The following is a 24,987-nucleotide window of genomic DNA, read 5'->3' as shown; positions in this document are numbered from 1 at the left end:
GAGAAGCCAACAATTTTCCAACGAATGTTATTTTTGGCCCATGTTTTATCTTGTTTAGTGTTGCAGGAATTATTTTTTATGTAGATTCAATAAACAAAGCTCTGTCTTCATGGCACATATAAATGTCCTTATCAAGCTCTGAAATGAATTTTAAATTCCCTTTAATAAAACAAATAATCTACAGATACAGAGGAAAACAGTTATTTCTTACCTGGTTCCCATCCTCAGCGACAACTTTCATTTTATTATGACCTGCTGTTAAATGTATACGTTCATTAATGTGCACATTCGCACCATCTGCAATTAGGTGTATCAGCACTCTAGCTATGTTTCTAGCATCATCAATACCACAGTGAGGCCTTCCTTCAAATCCAATTTCTAGGTGATCAATCATCATCTTCAAGCAATACTGTAACAAATGTAATGATTTGCAGTTTATGTATTAACTGATTTTTATGCTTCACGTTACAATTTACGAGAACTGACTGACATACTGGATATGTAAGTAAATTTCTTTTCAGTTTTCTTTACAAAAGCTTTATGAATGCAGTGGTGTCCTTGATTTATTTTTTTAAAAAAGTTTTCAGGATGTCACTGCATCAAGATGTTGGCACATGATAATAGGAACAGTAATCAAGCAAACATTTTTCAGTGCAAAGGCATTTGCTGATCACTGAGTGTCCTCAAACTGAATAGCATCAATCAAGATATTAATAATATATTAGTATTGGTTGAAACAGTAAAAAAAATTTCCATTTGTCTGAATATACAGTAATCGCTTTTACAATTCCACACATATTTTTTGTGCTCTCACTGAGCAAAGATTCAAACACAAACTCATCCAAATGTCCATCCAATAGGAACATGGAAACATACATTACAAACGCTATTAAAGCATTCTAAATATAAGGCTTAAGCTAGAAGAGGTAATTTGAATAAACAGCTAGATTGGGCACTCTTTGGTGGATGAGTATCAATAATTTCATAAGTGCCACAGACCAAAAGCAGTTTGCATCCACCTAAGAATATCACAGTTATGTTTAATATTAATGTTGTGGTGACCACTTTGCCCTTTTTACAGGTTTTAATTTGGACTCCATCACTTCACTCATAACAAACTTGCCTACATATAGTTCAGTATGTAACATCCCATAACAAGTAGTTTGTAAGACATCTGGGTGTGAATCAGCCTCGAATGATACCACTACTTCGGTGTAACCATTGTTCACCAATATATCAGTTAGCTATTTGTGGATTCAAGGATTCAAACTATAACACTATTCTGCAGAACTCACTGATAAACAGTTTGTGCTCGTATCTTACAAGATACTGAAATGAAGGAAAAACTGAATCCATATTAATATTATAATTGATGAACTCTCTCTCTCTCTCTCTCTCTCTCTCTCTCTCTCTCTCTGTGTGTGTGTGTGTGTGTGTGTGTGTGTGTGTGTGTGTGTGTGTGTGCTGCACACATGAGTGTGCACGTAATTTTCTCATGACTAAACCACTGAACCAACTTTGATAAAATTTGGTATGGGGATTGCCTGAATGCTGAGGAAGAACTGAGGGTACTTCAGGGGGGGAAAAAAAAAAAAAAAAAAAAAAAAAAAAAAAAAAAAAAAAAAAACGCTCCCTGAGGGGGTGGAGCATCTTTTTTTACACCAGTGAACATATCCCACGTTAAAAAATGATTAAATATATTTCATAATGTAGAGCTAATTCAGTAGCACAGTGCATAGATGTATGCTCCTACACACCCCTCAACATGCGCTGCTCGACAGCAACAGTGTGTGATGCAGCACAGTGTGTGATGCATCATCACGCATTTATGGTTGGGGAGGGGGTGGGGGGGGGTTACACATCATGAGCTATACTTACCCAAACAGGCAGACACGTGAGAGAAGTTGATGTTCTTGCACATACAATAGCTTACTTACACAACATCATTCATCATAGCAAAACTACTGACAAGTGAGTGCAGCCACGGGTTACAGCTAGTAATAAAATAAGGAGAACCAATTTTCCATACAGAGAATCATCAGTAGGACTTGGGTTGTACCTATCAATAAATTCAGTGTACCATTTGTATTGCAAAAGAATACATCTCCAATATATTACAGTAGAGACTCTTCAAATAAGGAAGGTTTACAATGTCACTCAAAATTGTACTAAATGCTTACACCAAAAATTATTCTGGCAATTAGTTCAGGAGCACAGTCAGAGTGTAAATAATTGTCATAACATATTACACCTCTCAGAAACAAATAATGCTGAGCAAATATGCATGCTAGTATGTATTTTTTCCCATTGTAGCATTGTCAACACAGTCTGGGTATTTTCTTATGAATGTAATGCAAATATTTGGAAGGAGGTGGGCGCGAACACTGTTAACACCGTCATGAATCATTCAGCTTACAACTCTACCACTTTTTACAGTAAAAGTAAAGGAAAAAATCCGAAAGTGTAATAAAAGTATGTTCTGCAATAAACGATGTTATCATTTCCGCCTGATTAATTGGGTGTTTATTTCCGAATATGTGATGAGTTCCGAATAGTTGGTGTGGCAGGTATCTTACAGGGCAGCATTAATTTCTGCTATGGAATCAAGCAGCTATAAAATTCATTTTTTTGGATTTCCAACATGCTGGGTTAGTAACAGGACAGCAACTTGAGTTAACCAGTTTAATGCAGACAACAGCCAAAGTTTCAAAATTCAGTTGCTTTTGTTTAATTGATGACCAATTTCATGTATCAGAACCCATTCTCCAATCATCCAAAAAAAGAAAAAGGTGTACTCTGTAATAGCACGCAAACTACATTAATATTGTACATGATTGTGTTTAAGCCATTAGTCAAGTTTACAGAGACCATTCATTGGCAGGACAACTGTTTTGTGTATGCTTGCTGCCAAGCCTTGCGAATAAACAATATTGTGCACAATACCAATATCATTGTGGTTTTCAATGCTGAGTGCATATTTTTCTGCATGCACTAACTTACCAAAATTTTAATTAATATCGATATGATTGATTTCAAATTTTGTTCAAATAAGGTTCGTTTAAGCAGCTACCATACAGCTTTCCGCGCATGCACACAGCTCAAATCGTGTATAAGTGATGCCTACTCACGCTTTTTGCTACTTGCCACTTGGAGCATGGCACTTTGGTGTATAAGCAGTGAGAGAAAGCAGCCAGAATCTACCCGGGAAAGCTGCCAGATTCACACATGTGCATAGCTGTCTGAGTTAGAGTGGGGGTACACTTCATTAGACTCATGTTTTGTTTGTGGTACATTTTTCAACACGGCGACGAACACATGTGCTCTGTGAAAATGCCGAAACCTACAGTAACCACTGCCAAAAGGGTGCAAGAATTTGAAATCGATGGTTTATATGCTTTTGATAAGTTAACAGTGTTTTGTAAACTCTGCAATATCAGAGTTTCTACAGTGAAACATGTGCGGACCGGAAAACATAAGAACAACAAGTTGAAGCAGACCAATTTGCTAATAAAGTGGCAAGCTAAAATTAGCAACAGCATTGAAATGGCAAAAAAGAAGAGTGATTATGAATATCTGGCCCAAAGGACCGTGGAAACATTTTTGAAGGCCAACATTTCACTCCACAAACTGGAGAACGAAGACTTTTGGCACTGGATGAACAAGTTCATTGAAGGTGACCAGTGGTATTACTTTTTTATGTATTTTGTGGCTACAGCTTGCATCAAAATTATTTTGGTAAATCTTCACTTTACATGTACTCTCAATCAGTTCACAATTAAACTCTGTACCTCTCTCATTTTATAAAAATATAGGGGGAACTGGGGCAATTAGAACAGAAATTAATATATATTTTTTACATACTTACAAAACCTCAAACAAAGAAAGTTAGATATTTGAGTTAAAATTTATATTAATGTTTAGACTTTCCCAATTTTCTCATCTTATGTTAGGGGCAAACCATTAATAGTTAAAAAATAATGTTAAGTCTGCAACTGTAAGTTCTAATTACCACATCTGGAGGTATTGGAACAGTGTGTCCCACTCCTTCACACATATAATGAACTAATGTATTGCACAGCTGTTCGGAACGTAACGAACCCCAGCACTACATACCCTGAAATTTTCATCAAAATCTAATTAATTAATCTTAAATAATAGTATTAATTTAGGCACAAGAGCTGATTGTTATAAATCCATAACAACTACTTGGTACCAGAATGAAACTTTCACTCTGCAGTGGAGTGGACGCTGATATGAAACTTCCTGGCAAATTAAAACTGTGCGCTGGACCGAGACTTCAACTCAGGACTTTTGCCTATCACAGGCAAGTGCTCTACCACTTTGAGGTGCTGGTAACATCCCAGGTGTTAAAACAATGAGAGGCACTATTGTGCCTTCAATACAACAGCAAAGAAAAACTGAGGTAACGGAACAACTAGCAGCGAAAGATGTTGTTATATTAGCCGACGAGACCACTGACAGAAGAGGCTGTTGTGTTTTTACTGTTTTGTTGAGAACTATGGAAGCTTGGAATGAGCAGAAAGTTTTTGTGGTAAGTGTGACAACAAAGGAAGTAGGTTACAGTACGCTTGTTCGCCCACTGCTTGAATACTGCTCAGCAGTTTGGGATCCGCACCAGATAGGGTTGATAGAAGAGACAGAGAAGATCCAACGGAGAGCAGCGCGCTTCGTTACAGGATCATTTAGTAATCGCGAAAGCGTTACGGAGATGATAGATAAACTCCAGTGGAAGACTCTGCAGGAGAGACACTCAGTAGCTCGGCACGGGCTTTTGTTAAAGTTTCGAGAACATACCTTCACCGAAGAGTCAAGCAGTATATTGCTCCCTCCTACGTATATCTCGCGCAGACCATGAGGATAAAATCAGAGAGATTAGAGCCCACACAGAAGCATACCGACAATCCTTCTTTCCAGGTACAATACGAGACTGGAATAGAAGGGAGAACCGATAGAGGTACTCAGGGTACCCTCCGCCACACACCGTCAGGTGGCTTGCAGAGTATGGATGTAGATGTAGATGTAGATGTAGATATCGATGCAGCGAACTCGACACAATGTGCTCATGCTATTTTGGAGTCTCTTCAAACATATAATATACAGTATGATAATGTTAAAACAGTAGTGAGTGACAGTGCTAAGTATATGAACAAATGTGTTGACTCCTTGAAAACAATAATAGGTGATAATTTAATCCATGTTCAATGCTGGGCACATAAAATTAATTTAATTGCCAACATTTATTCCAAGGAACTTAGTAAGTTAAATACTACAATCAGTTATTTGAAGAGCACTTTTAAACACCAGAAAGAGGAAACATTTATATTTGCAGTTTCTTAAAGGGAAAAACTGAATTCCAAAGGTTTTTCCTCTTCCAGTTTTAACACAATAGAACTCTTGGTTCTCCACAGCCATTTACGTAGCAGAATATTTTGAGATAATGATTGATTTCTTCCGCAGTGATTATATGTGAGAGCTGTCGAATGCAGGCACTGAGTATATTATTTCACTGTCAGATAATGATGTAACTAGGATTCTTGCAGAGGTCATGTTCATTAAAGAACATGCCAGAGACTTGAGCATGGCATTCTTCTTAGAGACTTCAAAGCGGCCAACTTCACATGAACTGTATTCAAAGTTGAAGCATCTTGAAGTATGGTTCAGTTTTCTGGGAAAAGGAATATTTGGCAATGAAACCAGTGAGATTTTAAAAACAATAAAGAGGGAAATGCTTCAGGCAGAAATTAAGGAGGGATTGAAGTGAACTGGACTGCACCTCCAAACGAGATTGTCGTCTCTCATGGCCACAGATCCAAGTAAACCAGTTTTCAAAGCCTTGGATTCTTGTTTTGATCCAAGGACAATAATTCTCAATACTATTCATTCCGAAATAGCCAGTATCTTGCAATCTGTACCTGGGATGATTGTTCTTAGTACTGTAGATACTCTGAAGGGGTATCAATCTCTCCAGAATTTTGTTCAAAACCAAATGTCACTGCAGTCGACAATCACCAATTTGCATTTGCAGTATTGAAAGCTGTTTGGTCCTCATGTTCCACTGTTGACAGCAAGAGGCTGTTTTCCAACTATAATGAAGTACTGACAGATAGGTGGCACAATCTCTCTGAAGACAACAATGTTACAATGACAATGTTGTCATTCGAAAAATTGTCTACAGAGTGATGCCTTAGTGATACTGTAGACCTATCTTTGTTAATTCGTTTCGTTATTCTTTTTTTTTTTTAAAAAAAAAAAAAAACATATACATATTCTCACTTTTTCAAATGTTTACTAGTTTTTACTTCTCTGATGTGAGGAAGAACTATGCTTCTTTTGTTTGAGGATGGATTTTTGTTTTGTCTGTCTTTACCCTATTTGTCCAGATATTGGTGAAGTATTTTTGTATTGAAAGATTGTGTTAGTAATGGGAAATAGAATTTAAAACTCAAAATTTGTACTGAAACATATTATAAACTTTGTTTCCAAGCAATATGTGAGTGAACATTAAAAAATTAAGAAACTTAAATTTAGTCTTATTTTTAGCCCAAGTTAAATACCTTTTGTAAATGTTTCCGCTCCCGGGACTGGAATGACTCCTTACCCTCTCCCTTAAAACCCACATCCTTTCATCTTTCCTTTTCCTTCCCCCTTTCCTGACGAAGCAACCGCCGGTTGCGAAATACTTTCCGCTCCCGGGACTGGAATGACTCCTTACCCTCTCCCTTAAAACCCACATCCTTTCATCTTTCCTTTTCCTTCCCTCTTTCCTGACAAAGCAACCACCGGTTGCAAAAGCTTGTAATTTTGTGTGTGTGTTATTTTATTGTGCCTGTCTACCAGTGCTTTCCCGTTTGTAAGACTTGGAATCTTTGTTTTTAATATATTTATAAATATTTTGTTACTTATGAAAATTAAAAAATAAACTTTAAGCTTTCTTGGTGATATTCACACAGAAAAATCTCTTGTGGATGTAGCCAAAACATTTTATGTATTACCAATACCACTGCAGAGGCAAATATTTTTCTTTACATTAAAAGATTTTCTTCTAAGTTTCATTATTGCTATTCCGTAAGAAATTTCAAGTATTTATGAGGGTCACTCCAAAAGAAATGCACACTATTTTTGTAAAAATACAGTTTTCATTCTGCATGTGTGAAAGTTTTAAAGTGTGTAGATACATCCTTCCCACTTGTTTTCAAACTTAGTTCAACCTGTTCCCGTGAGTGGCACCGTGACAGCATGTCTTCAAGATGGCTCCTACACTTGACGTACGTCAGAAGCAACGTCCTGTCATAGAAGTCCTGTGCTGTGAAACGAGACAGTGGGAAACATCCACAAAAGGTTGAAAAAGGTGTATGGAGATGCTGCTGTCGATCACAGTACAGTTACTCAGTGGGCAAGCCGGTTACGTGATGAAAGCGGGCATGGCAATATTGAGCACTGTCCTCGCAGCGGTAGGCCTCATACTGCACACACTCCAGACAATGTGCAGAAAGTTAACGAATTGGTGACTGCTGACAGACACATCACAGTGAATGAATTGTCACGCTATGATGGGATAGAGGAAGGAAGTGTTGTCAGAATACTGTAAGTGTTTGGCATTAAAAAAGGTTTGTGCCAGGTGGGTTCCCAGGATGTTGACAGTGGCTCACAAAGAAACAAGAAAAACAATATGCAGTGAACTTTTGGAACAGTAAGAGAATGTTGGAGATGAGTTTCTTGGAAGAATTGTGACAGGTGATGAAAAATGGAGTGGCATCATGCAAATTTACCCACGAAAAAAAAATTCAAAACCACACCTTCTGCTGGAAAAGTTATGGCCACAGTGTTTTTTGATTCTGAAGGATTCTTGTTTGTGGACATCATTCCAAGTGGAACCACCATAAATTCTGACGCATATGTGATGACACTGAAGAAACTTCAAGCTCGTTTGAGTCATAATCGACCACATCGGCAAAAGCAGGATGTTTATCTGTTGCACGGCCACATGTCAGACAAAAAACCATGGAAGTGATAACAAAACTTGGATGGACAACACTGAAACACCTGCCTTACAGTCCTGACCTGGGTTCATGTGATTATCGTCTCTTTGGGAAACTGAAAGACTCTCTTCGCGGAACAAGGTATGAAGATGATGACTCTCTCGTGCACACTGCCAAACAGTGGCTCCAACAGGTCCAGAATTTTACCGTGCAGGTATATAGGCGCTGGTTCCAATATGGCATAAGGCAGTTGATAGGGATGTAAATTATGAGGAGAAATGAAAATATTGTTCCTAAAGGATGTATCAATACACTGTAAAATTTTCAAACATGTAGAATAAAAGATGGATTTTAAAAATAATAGTGTGCATTTCTTTTGGAGTGATATTCGCAATATAAATATTTAAGTCGGTGAGACAAATTGTCGAGTGTCAAAAATAGATTGTAGACCTAAAAAAGGGGAGTTTTGTATATTTTTTAATCTGCTGGATACAATATTGATAAATATTTTTTTAAAAGTATTTAAAATACATGTATCACTCCACACCATTCTGGCCAAGCGCAGCAACAGTATATAAATGTTAAAAATTGAGATAATAGTCTCTGTTGAAAATACTTTATTGATGATGCGTTTCATGCTTCTAGCGCATCTTCAGATCATTCTTGAGCCTCAGAAACTGGTTTCTGTGATCTTCACATCTCAAGAACGATATGAAGAAGTGCGGAGCATGTCATCAATAAAATATCTGCAACATACTGTTATTTTCATTTTTACCTTCGGTATTTGTTTTTAAACAATTATTTATGTCAAAATTTTTTGTTAAAATAATTTTTCTCTGCACTTGTCTCATGTTTGACCCACCCTATCTTCCATTTTCAACATAGCATTGAAAAATGGTCAAATATCACAAAATAGATAATTATATAATAGAGGGAAACATTCCACTATGGGTTGCGAAATCTTGAAATTTGTTTGTGTTTTTTATTGTGTGTATCTACCAGCACTTTCTCGTATGGTAAGTTACAGCATCTTTGTTTTTTACATATAAAATAGATAATTAATAATAAAAGTGGATTTCCAGAAAATAATACCAATAAATAACACCGAAAAGTGCAAAAAATAACACATTGATTTTGGCCATAAAATAACACCAATTTTTTCCTGTCCTTACCCATACTGTACAATGATAGGGGAGTTTTTGTGGCCTCATTTGGATGGAATGGACATTGTAGAGCTGTGGTTTCAACAGGATGGTGCCACCTGCAAAACTTCCTGTGAAACAATTCAGTTGCTCCACGAGCAGTTCCCTGATTGCCTCATTTCACAAAATGCTGATCATCAATGGCAACCAAGGTTAATGTAACTTAACTCCTTGTGACTTTTTTCTTTGGGGTCATCTTAAGTCAATGTTGTATGCCAATAAACCCCAAAATATCCATGACCTGAAGGAGAAAATCTGATGAGTTGTCAGTGAACTTGTCATGTAGGCAGAGTGAATTTCATGGATCGATTTCTTGCAGGCCACTGCAGTAGAGGTGGTCTTTAGTACAGACTTCAACTCTATCTCAAAATCTGTCAGAAAATCCACAGAGATTCTGGTCATATGTAAAGTATACCAGCAGCAAGACACAATATCTTCAATGCAGAATAGCAACAGTAATATTATTGATGAAAGCTCCACTAGATCAGAGTTACTAATCACGGTTTTACAAAATTCCTTCACCAACAAAAACGCAGTAAATATTTCAGAAATCAAATCAAGAACAATTACAAATATGAGTAGTTTGAAAGCAGGTATCCTTCAGTGTAGTGAAGCAATTTAGGTCATTAATAAAGGCAAGTCTTCCAGTCCAGACTGTATACTAAATTGGTCTTGTCAAATGCAACTAGCTCTTTATTCACATGAAATAATGAGTGGTACTGAAAGGGAATCTCAAATTGATTCTGCATTTCTAGATTTTCAAAAGGCTTTTGACACCATTCCTCACAACGGCTTCTAACCAAGTTGCACACCCATGGCGTACTGTCACAGTTGTGTGACTAGATTCATGATTTCCTGCCAGAAAAGTTACAATTCATAATATGTGATGGAGTGTCATCGTACAATGCAGAACTGCTGTTCCTGATCTACATAGACAGTTTAGGATGCAATGCAAGCAGCTCTTTTATACTGTTTACAGATGATGCTATTATGTTACTATATACTAAATTCGTCAAAATACCAACCAAACCAATTGCAAAATGAATTAAAAAAGGTATCTGTACAGTGCAGAAAATGGCAATTGACTCCAAACAAAAAGTGCGAGATCATTCACATGTATACTAACTAAAAGAGGTTCATTAAATTTTGGTTACATGATAAATCGCACAAATCTAAAGGTTGTCGATTCAACTAAATACCTAGGGTTTACAATTACAAACATATTGGAACCATGTCACAGAAAATGTTGTGGGGAAGGAGAACAAAAAACTGTGTTTTACTGGCAAAATACTTAGCAACAGATCTAATAGAGAGACTGCCTACACTTTGTTTTATGTGGTCTTCTGAAATATTGCAATGCTGTATTGGATCCTTAATCCCATAGTACTGATGGAGGACATCAGAACATTCCAAAGAAGGGCAGCTCATTTTGTATTATCACAAAATAGGGGAGACAGTGCCACAAATACAATACGCAAGTTAGGATGGCAACCATTACAACTAAAGGATTTTTCATTGCAGCAAGAACTTTTCACAAAATGTCAATCACCAACTTTCCCTGAAAAAATATTTTGTTGACTTCCACCTGCATGGGAGGAACGACCATTGTAATAAAATAGTTGAAATCAGAGCTCACATGGGAAGATCTAGGTGGTAATTTTTCCCAAGTGCTATTGAAGAGTGAAACCATAGAGAAATAGTCTCAATGAACCCCCTGCCAAGCACTTAAGTGTGAAGTGCAAAGTAGTCATGCAGATGAAGATGTGGGTGCCACTCTATCTAATGCAGAACAGATGCCTCAGTGGCTGGATCTAAGTCAATATATGTTTCACAGATTTAATTTAAGAACTTAATGAAACTACACTTTTAATTATAGTGTTCTGTAAGTCTCTTAACTCTGAGTTTAGGACATTTCTGTTCAACCTACAGAGTGATTTTGGTTTATTTGATAGAAAGTACCAAACATTAGTTGTATGTGATGTCTTCAATATTAATTTTATAGCTTTATAACAGATTGTGCAAGAAAAGTATGTTGGAAGATTTCCTAAATTCTTTCCAGATAGAATGAAGGGGAACAGTAGCAAAACAATACACAACATTTTTGTTTATTCTCTTTATAACTAGTGGGGGCATTCTGTTAGTAAAAGTGTAAATGGCCTTTCGGACCATGACACACAAATTTTCACTAAAAGGGATTTGTGCACACAGAACACAAGCACATCTTAAATATAATTACAAATTGTTTAGAAATTTTATCCCAGTGATAACAGAGACTTTTTGAACCTCATTAAAGAACAAGAGTGGTAGGATGTTTATAGCATAGATAACGTAGACCAGCAGTTCTCAAACTTTTTTTGGTGATAGAACCCTTTTGAAATACAAAATTTTTACAGAGACCTGAATAAACAACAGCTGGTTTTAGGTTCATTCCTTGATTATAATCATTTAATGAAAATCATACAAAAATAGGTACATTATACACCACTGGCTTCTACAACAATATACAAAAACAACACATAATAATACAAAACACAGAAATAATACTGTATTGATTCCGCAGTAAATTGATAACATTGTTTTCAATTAATGGGAGATGTGAAGTTGGTTTTTTTTTTTTTTTACCAATTGTTTAATGTCAGATTTGAAAGAAGAGATTGAAGATGCATTTAGGTTCACCATCCAGTATACTGCGGGTATTTTCTTTGCAGCTGCATATGCTAAACCTGCTGCTTCGCACAAGTATGTTGTTGGGTATAGGAGAAGATAACTCAGAGCTTGTATGCCACAGTGTAGATATTCATCACAAATGCTGCACCCAAAATCATCAAGTGTCATTTCCAAAGAGATTTTGTTTGACATGTTTTCTGGCTTCTGCAAATATAGTACCCAAGGATTCTGAATAAACAAATTAATTTTTCCTTTTGTATTCTGCTCCCCAGGAAAATATGTCTCTTAAGATGCACGTACATTGTGGATACATTGGACCAATTCTTCAAATATTTCATTTGGTAATTCTGCTATCTCACCAATGAACACTTGCCAATACAAACAATCCACAAATGCATTTTTAAGGCAGGTCTTTTGTTAAGAGTATTGCCTGTTTTCCTTTAAAGATAGATTTATCTCAAACAATGGAAAGTCCAGGATAGAATAATGATGATGTCACGAATAGCATAGACTGCTTCTCACCGTGCAGAGGACATGATGAGTTGTAAAAAGGTAAAACAAAAAGGCTGCTATACATTTAAGTTTTCAGCCAAAAAGCCTTTGAAAGTGATGGGTAAACCATAGGAAAGAAGAAAAAGAAAATGATGAATGGACACTGAGTAAAGTAATGCATTAGAGACAGGAAAACAGGGCTGGGTTCTGGGTTTCATTCATTATCTTTACAAATATATTTGGCAAAAATGGTAGTCTGAACAACTAAGTCACATCCCTCAAACTGTCTTATAATTTAAAAGAAACGTCAGTCTTAAGAGCTTGTAATTCAGCTCTCACTTTGAATAATCCTGTTAAGGTCTTGCCCTGAGGTAACCAACTAATATTGGTATGGAGCAGTAGTGTTTCAAGTCTGCTCCCATCATCACTACAGTTGAGATGGATTATTTAAAAAAAAAAAATTCTTTCTTTCATGGTAGTGTTAGTTGGCAGTGATCTACACAAAAGCAACTCTTCTTTGAGAGAACATTTATAATGGATATCATACAATTGGCATCAAGACAGCCAGTCCAACAATATCATGTGACCCACCCATTTGCAAAACAAATTTGTTGTGTTGAAGGTGACCAATTATTTCTTTTTTGATTTAGCCTGCAAAATTCTTAATTTGATGCAAAATTGTCATTAGAAAGTGGCATTGGAGAAAGATGCTTTGCAGATTTGTCATCGAGCACACACTGCGTTATCTGCCACATATGGTTTTATTTAATTCTCAGTGACAATGTGCACTCAGCCGTTTGTGCAGTGTGACAGCTGACCAAATACGATGCCTCTATGGATTTTTCATTCACTGTTTGGATCACAAACTTCAGAGGTGTTTGACTTCTTAATAACTGTCCTTTTGTATGTATAAAAAAATTCTTCATTCTTCTCTTTGAAATTGGGCTGTATAGTTTCTAAATGTCTGCACAACTTATCAGGTGTCATAGAACTACTTGAAAGTAGCTTGTTACATAATAAGTACAGAGGTGAGCCATTATAATCAACACAACCGAGAATTATGTAAGATTTGTCATACTTTCTTCTATTCACCTTCAGAGAGTCATTAGATATCTTACTGCTTGAAACCATGGAACTTGAAATCATTACATCATCTTCTTGGATATCATAGTCAAGATTGGAAATCTTTGAGGGTGATACCACATCATCTGCGCAAACCACCTTTGATCTTCCGATGAAAGAGTTTGTTGCAATGTCTTTAAGCCAGCACTCCAGTCCATCTTTTCAAATCAACAGTTCAATTTTACAATATGTCGAGTACAGAATAACATTGCCACAAGGTATTCAATAAGAAACACGAATCAAATATACTGCGGTCCAAGAACAGTGGGCTGATTCGCCGAGCCAAATTACACCACGCATTGCAATTGCAAATTAGAGTAGGAACTGTACTCTGTGATGCGCAGCATGGTTTATATATATATAATCCCCAGACAGTGAAGCATAGACAGCAAAGTGGCAAAATCTTTCGAGGCAGTTCAAGGTGTTTGAGGATGAGAGAGAGATGGGGCAAGTATAGTGGAAAATTTGCATACACGAAACACAAAGTTTGGTTTCACAAGAGGTTTAACAACCAAAAATGCTATATTGGATCACTGTAGAATAAGAGGAGTAGCTCACAACTGGTTCCTCCCACACTTTAAGAACAGACAGGAAAAGGTCATTCTCCACAGTAATGAGAATGGGTTTGAGGTGGCATCTGATAGGATCACGGTTAAGTGGGTGGTGCCTCGGGATGATCATGCTGGAACCACTACTGTTTCTTGTATACATTAATATGCCTTCTGATATGACAGATGATTCTAAAATATTTGTGTTTGGTGAGACACTAGCTTGGTAGTGCAGGACATTGAGTGCACCACAGGCAATGTGTCAAATGGTGCAGTTCAAGATATAACTTTATAACTTATGGAAAAGAAATTTGTGCTAAATCACAGTGAGGCTTGGTTTTTAGTTTCCAACACACAATTCAACTAAAATTGACATTTCGATTACACAGAATGGGTATAAGATTAGTGAGTCTGAATAATTCAAATTCCTAGGTGTTCAGATAGATGGTAAGCTGTCATTGTAAGATTATGTTCACGATCTTGTTCACAAACTGAATGTTGCTATATTCACCACTAACACATTATCTGCAATAACTGACAGCCAAACACAGAAATTAGTCTACTTTGCTTATTTTTATCCACTTATGACATACGGGGTAACTCTTCCCATTCACAAAGGGTATTTTTGACTCAGAAACAGGCAGTTCGAAAAATATGTAGCATAATTTTATGAACCTATTGTCGCATCTCATTCAGGAGACTGGGATTTTTCTGACATCGGCCTCTTAATATACATCTCATTTAATGTCATTTGTTGTTAACAATATGAGCTTATTACCATGACATAACCCCTTTCACTTAGTTGATACTATGCAGAAATTCAATCTGCACTTGGACTGCAAATCCCTTACTTGTGCAAAAGGGCATGCTGCATTCTACTGCATCCATTTTCAATAAGCTACTACAAGAACTGAAAAATCTTAGCAGTAACCCACACACTTTGATGTCCAAATGGCAGAATTTCCTCATTGCTCACCCCTATTCTGTCAGTGTGTTCCTGGAAAAAATTAAGTTGATTCCTGTGTTGTACTGTTGATTGTGATAATATATGCTCACAGCTTGATGTCTGCATAGGATTCATGTACATCTTATTTTATCTACTATTTCCTCATTTTAATTTAATGTACTGACTAGTTCCATGACAGGGAGATTTGCTCCTCAATTTGGTCCTACAGAAGGAATTGAATAAAGAGGGAGTTCATTCTCAATATCAACCCTGAAGGTGTGGATGCACCAAATTCATCACTACATCTATTACATTGGAGAATTTAATCTCACAGCACCACTGGAGAGAGGCTGCAGAGTTGAGTTTAGATATTCAATCAGTCTTTCGAACAGGGATGCTTTCCCTATGTTTTGAAGTATGACAAAGTCGGACCTCTGTTCAAGAAAGGGCCAAGGGAAAACATGTAAACTATCAGCCTATTTCTATTCTTCCAGCCCTATAAAAAGTGTTAGAGAAAGAACCTGCAAACGAGATCAAAAACTTTATTTAAAAAATGATATTATTATAAGTAACCAATTTGGATTTCAACCAGGAAAAAACACTATGGATGCAGTGAATAACGATTGAAAAGATAGGCAAATCATTGGATCAGAGGGGTAAAGTTGCAGGTATCTTCTGTAATCTCATAAAAGCATTTGACTCCGCGAACCATGACTTGCTTATCTACAAATTAGACAAAAAGGGATTAAGGAAAATGATCTAAACTGGCTAACATCATACTTACAAACAGAAAACAAATGAGAATTAACGCCTCAGATGCTGTGAACTATTATTCTAAATGGAGTACAGCATCACAAGATGTGCCTCAAGGCTCCATTTTGGGGCCAATCCTTTTCCTATTCTACATAAATGACTTACCCGTAAATGCAAATTCCCCATCAGTTCTGTTTGCAAATAGTACTTCTGTTTTAACTGAAGATTTAAAAAAAATCCAAGCTCTGTCATAAGCACACTGGTTCCGATTAAATGGGTTGAAACTGAACATTGCAAAAATCCATATGGTACCCATTGGGAGGGTGCATAGGACAGGTTTTACACTGGGGGCGGTTACAAGGGTAGGAGCCAGAGGGTAGGGAAGGTGGTTTGGGGATTTCATAGGGATGAACCAACCAAGAGGTTACGAAGGTTAGGTGGACGGCGGAAAGACACTCTTGGTGGAGTGGGGTGGATTTCATGAAGGATGGATCTCATTTCGGGGCAGGATTTTAGGAAGTCGTATCCCTGCTGGAGAGCCACATTCAGAGTCTGACCCAGTCCCGGGAAGTATCCTGTCACAAGTGGGGCACTTTTAGGGTTCTTCTGTGAGAGGTTCTGGGTTTGAGGGGATGAGGAAGTGGCTCTGGTTATTTGCTTCTGTACCAGGTCGGGAGGGTAGTTGCGGGATGCGAAAGCTGTTTTCAGGTTGTTGGTGTAATGGTCCAGGGATTCAGGACTGGAGCAGATTCGTTTGCCACGAAGGCCTAGGCTGTAGGGAAGGGACTGTTTGATATGGAATGGGTGGCAGCTGTCATGAATGGACACAGGCAGACAGTATTTGTTGGTAATGAGGATCACCCTGTGGCTAAATATGCCTTGGTGCACAGTCAGCACATCTTGGCACAGTGTTACACCGTCCGGGTTATCTGGATACTTCCCACCAACAACAACCTATCCCAACTCCGGAGATGGGAACTTCCCCTTCAATATATCCTCTCTTCTCGTTATAGACCAGGCCTCACTCTCCCCTAATTTCAAATTGCCGCCACTCATGCCTCTCCTGTCATTCAACATCATCTTTGCCTCCACACTTCCGCCTCGACTGACATCTCTGCCCAAACTCTTTGCCTTTAAATACGTCTGCTTGTGTCTGCGTATGTATGGATGGATGTGTGTGTGTGTGTGTGTGTGTGTGTGTGTGTGTGTGTGTGTGTGTGTGTGTGTGTGTGTGCGTGTGTGTGTGTGTGTGTGTGTGTGTGTGTGTGTGTGTGTGTGTGTATGTGTGTGTGCGCGCGCGCGTGGGTATATACCTATCCTCCCCCCCCCCCCCCCCCCCCCAAGGTTAGTCTTTCCGCTCCCGGGATTGGAATGACTCCTTACCCTCTCCCTTGAAACCCACATCCTTTCATCTTTCCTTTTCCTTCCTTCTTTCCTGACAAAGCAGCCGCCGGTTGCGAAAGCTAGAAATTTTGTGTGTGTGTGTGTGTGTGTGTGTGTGTGTGTGTGTGTGTGTGTTATTTTATTGTGCCTGTCTATCGGCGCTTTCCTGCTTGGTAAGTCTTGGAATCTTTGTTTTTAATATATTTTTCCCATGTGAAAGTTTCTTTCTATTTTATTTACAAAATTGTGTTATTATTATGACGCTGTCTGTTAAAATAAACTATTCTCTGTATGTGGTGAAATTTTGCCACAGCTGGAAAATACTAACACGAATTCTTTACAGACGAATGGAAAAACTAGTAGAAGATGACCTCGGGGAAGATCAGTTTGGATTCCGTAGAAATGTTGGAACACGTGAGGCAATACTGTCCCTACGACTTATCTTAGAAGCTAGATTAAGGAAAGGCAAACCTACATTTCTAGCATTTGTAGACTTAGAGAAAGCTTTTGACAATGTTGATTGGAATACTCTCTTTCAAATTCTGAAGGTAGCAGGGGTAAAATACAGGGACCGAAAGGCTATTTACAATTTGTACAGAAACCAGATGGCAGTTATAAGAGTCGAGGGACATGAAAGGGAAGCAGTGGTTGGGAAGGGAGTGAGAAAGGGTTGCAGTCTCTCCCCGATGTTACTTAATATGTATATTGAGCAAGCAGTGAATGAAACAAAAGAAAAATTCAGAGTAGGTATTAAAATCCATGGAGAAGAAATAAAAATGTTGAGGTTTGCCGATGACATCGTAATTCTGTCAGAGACAGCAAAGGACTTGGAAGAACAGTTGAACGGAATGGATAGTGTCTTGAATAGAGGATATAAGATGAACATCAAGAAAAGCAAAATGAGTATAATGGAATGTAATCGAATAAAGACGGGTGATGCTAAGGGAATTACATTACGAAATTAAACAATTAAAGTAGTAAAGGAGTTTAGCTATTTGGGAAGCAAAATAACTGATGATGGTCGAAGTACAGAGGACATAAAATGTAGACTGGCAATGGGAAGGAAAGCGTTTCTGAAGAAGAGAAATTTGTTAATATCGAGTGTAGATTTAAGTGTCAGGAAGTAATTTCTGAAAGTATTTGTGTGGAGTGTAGCCATGTATGGAAGTGAAACATGGACGATAATTAGTTTGGACAAGAAGAGAATAGAAGCTTTCGAAATGTGGTGCTACAGAAGAATGCTGAAGACTAGATGGGTAGATCGCATAACTAATGAGGAAGTATTGAATAGGATTGGAGAGAGGAGAAGTTTGTGGCACAACTTGACCAAAAGAAGGGATCGGTTGATAGGACATGTTCTGAGGCATCAAGGGATCACCAATTCAGTATTAGAGGGCAGCGTGGAGGGTAAAAATTGTAGAGGGAGACCAAGAGATTCAGAAGGATGTAGGTTGCAGTAGGTACTGGGAGATGAAGAAGCTTGCACAAGATAGAGTAGCATGGAGAGCTGCATCAAACCAGTCTCAGGACTGAAGACCACAACAACAACATAAGGTTCCAAACCAACTCAAAGCAACACCTGATGGACTTGCAATCCAGCCGCCTCACTACAACATGGCAGTTGCTGACAGAGAGATCAAAACTTCACAGTTCTTGAGGAGTTTCAAATCAGGACACTTCTGCAGTAAACTTTCAGTTCAAACACACAATATCACACTCTATCCCCAAGAAAAACCAAGGTCCATTTATAAAGTGTTCTTCACTAAACTTTCCACAGAGGATTATCATAAGAGTTTTACCAAGATACTGATGAGGATGCACTGGTCTACGCAACTTCTCGAAAACCATCTCGAGAAACTGAAAGTAAGTTATCAGTAAAAGAGAAATTTGTACTACTTATACAAAACTATCATAGTAACCCTAACATTCCTTCAAAGATGTCATTACATAAACGCTCTAGCACAGATTGGACAAGGAGAAGATACCAAAAGCCCTTATTTACTGATCAGTCTGACATCTGCTCAACTGATAAAAGAAACAATAGAAAATCAAAATCAGAAAAGCAGGGCAGTGATTTGGAACCAACTCTTCTTGAATATGAGTCCAGTGTATTCACTACCATCTGGGAGGTTGCACAAATGTTGCCATACATTTTTTGCATCCATACATAGCACCCTGAAATTTGTGCCCACGCTCTTGAAAATGCAATGTGCCTCTGCGATTTAAAACAAAGATACTTTTGTCAAAATGTCATAAGATTCCTGAGTTCCTTTTAACTAATTCTGCAAAACACAGAGTACAACAATGAGGTTCTTCAACTTCTCCCAGTGTAATTCATGACGAAATAATTCACGGGCAAATACCCGGATGTTAGCTTCCAGTGGGCACAATATTTTGGCATGCGACCACATTGCCATCATCAGATGTACTAACAAACTCATTGCATAAGAGCTAGTGCAGTGTTGTTTCGTCAGCACCCAGGTGCAGATATGCACCTAGTATCTTCTCATCTCCTTCCCCCTTCTCCTGCCGACATCCTTCTCTGTCGGTGGGTCGCCTTCAGGGCCATGCTGTCAGCGTCTCAGCTATTGCTCCACCTGCACAAGTTAGTTTGTTGTGGGATGTCTCCCTCCTCTTATTAATTGGACTAAGTGTGGTAGCCACCATTATTATTGATAAGCTGTTCTTTTACTCAAATTGAGAGAGGGACTTAATTGATGCAGTTCCAGAACTTATACGCCTGTGACAGAAAAACTGTATGGTCATACTCTAGTCCTTGTAATTCTGATAAGCAACGTTCTACGAGGCCTGGCGTTTTAAGGTGCTGCGGTCTCATGTGTTGTTGATGTTCTCGGCAACTATCTTCAGCATTACACAGTCTCTGACTCAAGTATGTCATGTCACATTGGCAGCAGATCTGATAGGCACTAGACTTCTATAGTCTGAGGTTGTGCTTGACACTACCAAATACATTCAGAAAGATTGAGGGGGGTGGTGGAGAAGGAGGAGGAGGAGGGGGGGGGGGGATCTTTACATCCCACTCTTAGTAGTAATGATGCACTGACATACTCACTCAGCAATCCCAAAAGATATGACGAACCCTGTCTGAAGACGTTAATTTCTTATTCGTAGCTCCATGAATTTTGTTGGGCATCTTAACAAGTTTAAAGCTTAGTGATTCTGAGATTCTTGTGTGTTTCAACATTATCTCTCTTTTCACCTGCATAGCTTTACAAGAATCCTTGTAGCTTATTGGCCAGAAATTTGACATAGAGACTACTAACCTTTCTAGACTTTCTTTATGTTGATATACTTTCTTTCTGGCAGTGGTTACTATGAGCAGATGGAAGGAGTAACCATGGGGAGTCCACTCTCACCAGTTCTTTCCAACATGCATGTGAAACATTTCAACAAAGAAGTTCTAGGATCAGACCTAACTTTCTTTTCAGGTATCTCAATGACACCGTCATATGGCCACATGAATGATTTCCTCAGACATTTCAATTCCGTACACCAGAATATCAATTTTTCCAAAGAAGTTGAAATTTGGAGTGTCTCCTTTCTGTATGTCCTGGTAAAAAGAAGAGCAGATGGGACACCGGGCCACCAACCTATACTTACAAGCACACAAATGCCACCACTTGGCACAAACAAATGGGACATTCTAAACATTAGATAATAGGGTTCGACAAGTCAGTCTCAACAACAGTGAGAGTCCCAACAACAGTGAGAGTCCCAACAACAGTGAGAGTCCCAACAACAGTGAGAGTCCCAACAACAGTGAGAGTCTCAACAACAGTGAGAGTCTCAACAACAGTGAGAGTCTCAACAACAGTGAGAGTCTCAACAACAGTGAGAGTCTCAACAAAAGTGAGAGTCTCAACAAAAGTGAGAGTCTCAACAACAGCGAGAGTCAACAACAACAGTGAGAGTCTCAACAACAGTCAGAGTCTCAACCAAGAATGTGAACACCTGAATATGGTGTTTTGGAAGAATGGCTCCACAGACGCCAATCCGATGAGCACTAGATCCCACACTGACTGTACAACTAGTGGAAATTGAAGACCAATCTTATGATGATGTGGCCATTGTGTTTATTCCGTTTTGTTGCACATTATCTGAAAAGATAGGACGAGTTCTCTGGAAACACCAAGTGAATGTGGTCTTCTGCCCATGATCTAAAACAAAGGCACTGCTTGGCAGGGTCAATGACAGCCTTGGAATGTGAAAGTCCACGGTCTTTCAGCACCCCTGTCAATGTGGCATGACATGCAGGAGTCAGTGCATACTGTCAAAGATTGTTGTCAAGGACACCAGCAACCCACCAGAGTCCAGCAAGCTGACAAGCTGGCAGACACGGAACATTACCTTTCAGAATACTAAGATTCTGACACAGACATCTAACTTCTGGGACTATGTCATTAAAGAATCTATTGAGATTTGAGTAAGAGAGCTGCTTATCAATCGTGACAGTGGTTACATCCTTAATGGGGCTTGAGAGCTTGCACTCAGTCAGATTAAGACATGGAAGGAAATATCCCACAACAAAGTGATTTAGGGGACAGGCAGAGCAACAGCTGAGATGCCAACAGTACACATCCCTAGGTGCAAACCACAGACAGATTGAAATGTCAGCAGGATGTGATGCTGGATGTGCACCGATGCCTAGGTGTGGACTGCATATGGAGCACGAGGTTGGAGGGAAGAGGCAGGGTAGGTTAGGGGCAAAAGCCCTACACCAGCTCCTAGGCAATCAGATCACCAGTGCACTTCATGATGGAAATGTGATCACTTGTCGAAATATGGTGTCCATTGGACACGGGCTTCCACCCATTCATCTGTGAACTGTTTCGTCACGAAGTACATCAGCAAGAGTGCAGTATACAATTTTTGGAAACTGTCCTGTCATCATCATAAATGGTGCTTCATGACTCTATGCACAGTTTTACTCAGGGGGTAACACACATAGCAGAAAGCCTTACACAACTAAATCCACAACTTCACAAAAGTAACCAGTTGGCTCCTGGTAGGCTCAATAACACAGGCAGTCACTGAGGTATACAAATCACAGGAAAACAAGACACATACTCACAGCCACACATTAAGATCCTGTATTAACCCCATATACAGTTGCCCATAGAGGGTTTCAAGATGAGGTTTTTTATTCACATCACTAAACACGCTTAAAATACCTGCACACTAAGGATCATCATAACAGACTTGAATTATGCAACTAGCTATTGAAACACTATTTAACCAGTGATATTTTCTAATTAATGTTCTTCCGACTGATGAAGTTACATTTAACAGGGAAGGTATCTTAAACAAGCACAACACACATCACTGGATATCAAAAGATCCTTGTTTCATAACTGAACGGAGATTTCAAATCCTATTGCCTATTTATAATTTAGGTTGGAATTTGAATGACCTACTACAAGATTCATATTTGTTTTGAAAGAAATTGGATTTATTTTGTTTTCATCTTACACGTTCTCTCAGTTCTGTTAGAAGTCATCACTCCACAAGCAGTTCAATGCAAGTGGATTCAAATGGATGGGCAGCAGTACACTGTAAATCTGCTGTGCAATTTTATTTAAATAAAGATTACCAAGATCAAGGGAGTGTTTGTGAAGGTCTCATTCAGTGATCAGTAAAGTTTCCATATTTGAAATTCATAGATTTATCTCCATGAGGCCACATGAAGCACTAAGGTATACCAAAAACAAACCATACACTATGTTTAAGCTGACAGCATTCCTCCATGCAGCCATGATTATCTCTTATGCTGATATGAGGCAAAATGTTCAAAAAAGTATATGACTAAGCATTAAAGGATATAATGCCAACAACAGAAATAATTGTGAACAGTCATGGTGAATTACATGCAATTTGTACATTGTAAATTAATATTTTTCACTGTAGCAAGCTAAGGTTACTGTTATGGTTATAATAGTTTTGAACTTTACATTGTGGTATACCTTTACATGTTACTACTACAGTGTAACAGACAATAACATAAAATTGTTTGAGAGTCATGATATAATTTTAAATCTTGCTCCTCATCCTGCAGTGCTACCATATTTGTTTTAATTTGATATTTTCTCATAAGCACAGATCACGTGACTTTCGGAAAAGACTATTTTTATTTTAGAATTCAATGACATGTCTCATAGAGAAGAGCTTGGAAGTGAATTTCAGGACACCCTTTATATTCGTCAAGCCTCTGCACACTGCATTGTTGAGGGTACTTTAAATCAATATTAGCCACTCCCTTTTCTATTCGATTCGGGTATAAGCAAGGTAAAAATTAATTGTCTGTGTGCCTCCATGCATGCCATAATCCCTCTGGTCTTATTTTCATTACCTCTACAAGAGATGAACGATGGAAGTATCAGAACTATTGGAAAGCCTTCATCAAATACCAGTGCTCTAAACTGGTCCAACAAAATGTCTTTACAACAATGTCACCCTTCTTCCAAAGGTTCCCAATTAAGTTTCCTACGAAATCTCTACTGCACGTTTATATAGGCTATGATGAACTGTAATCATCTAGCAGCATGTTCCGTAATTTGTTCAATAAACTCTCAAAACATAGGGATTGTTTTCTAGGAAATGTCCCACTGGCATATTGTATGCGACTTCCTTCACAGAAGCACTGCTCTTTCCAAAAATCATCAAAAACAAGTGTCAAGCTTTAATTTGCCTACTCTACTGCTGATTTCATGTGTTTGTCCCATTTCATATTGCTTTGTATTCACAATTCTATATGCACATAAATAATGTGAACCTTACATAGTACTTGGCTGGTGATGGTTCCACTGGATGTAGTAAACCACTGCCTTCCTATGATCTTTGACCTGAGTTATCCACACAGTTAAAAGGGGGGTATATTGTCCACTTTCTTAAGAGCCTTGGCACCTTGACTGTTGCCATTTGCTGTCTCAATATAAGTAAAAAGAATGTGTATGTCTTTGGAATAATATTCACTTGTTTCTGGCCACTATCAATCTTATAACTCTGATAGTATCGCAGCCATATTGTTTCCTACTTAATTCCACCACATTGTGACTTGCAATCTGTGATACAATTTATTATTTCAAAATGAGTGAGTCTGCTCTATCACTGATGGTGACACCTTCAACTCTTTCCACTCCGTTCATGAAAACAGAGCAGTGACTCAAAGCCGAGCTCACAGTTTAATGCTGTGACACAGAAAAACAGCAGAAGAAATTGTTAGACCTGCTTGCTCAGTCAAGAAAGTGAACTGCTACTAACACCGGAAAAAAACATGTCCAGCCTAAAGCAAATCCTGAAGTTCACAAATATTAATCCTGGTGAATCTCCAGCAAAAAAGAAGAGGTCAGTTTCAGTAATTCTTCTGGTTGGTTGGTTTGGGGGAAGAGACTAAACAGTGAAGTCATCAGTCTCATCCGATGGGGAAGGATGGGGAAGGAAGTCAGCCATGCCCTTTCTAAGGAACCATCCCGGCATTTGCCTAAAGCAATTTAGGGAAAGCATGGAAAATCTGAATCAGGATCGCCAGACGTGGGTCTGAACCATCATCCTCCTGAATGTGAGTTCAGTGTGCTAATCACTGTGCCACCTCACTCGGTAGTAATTCTTTTCTTCAGCGATCTTAGTTCTAGACCATAAGAACTACAATTTATGCGTTCAATTAGAGCCCAATCACTTTGTAAATAAGTCAAATTACATATGAATTATGTGATTATTTTTATCTTATTTAATGAACAATGCTGTCTAAATTTCTATAGTACATCTTTCTTTTCTTTTCTTGGGAGAGTAGCTCGTAAAGTCCAGAGTGAAATCGTCAACTTCAGTAAGTATGTGATATGAGACAACATCTATGAATT

The 24,987-nt window shown here is 38.3% G+C and overlaps 1 protein-coding gene across 1 annotated transcript in view; it reads right to left on the bottom strand.

Annotated features, from left to right (window-relative positions):
• The window catches only part of LOC126268209 (3'-5' exoribonuclease 1-like), a 92,953-nt gene that overhangs the window by 9,642 nt on the left and 58,324 nt on the right, over positions 1-24,987 (bottom strand). Inside the window, exon 5 of the mRNA XM_049973838.1 lies at positions 212-409. Coding sequence (XP_049829795.1) covers positions 212-409 — 198 coding nt within the window. The remainder of the gene's footprint in view (positions 1-211; positions 410-24,987) is intronic.

Source organism: Schistocerca gregaria, chromosome 4 (assembly GCF_023897955.1).
Source record: "Schistocerca gregaria isolate iqSchGreg1 chromosome 4, iqSchGreg1.2, whole genome shotgun sequence".
NCBI classification, from domain to species: Eukaryota; Metazoa; Arthropoda; class Insecta; order Orthoptera; family Acrididae; genus Schistocerca; species Schistocerca gregaria.
The sequence above is the reverse complement of the archived record's forward strand: the minus strand, read 5'-3'. Positions and strand labels throughout refer to the sequence as shown.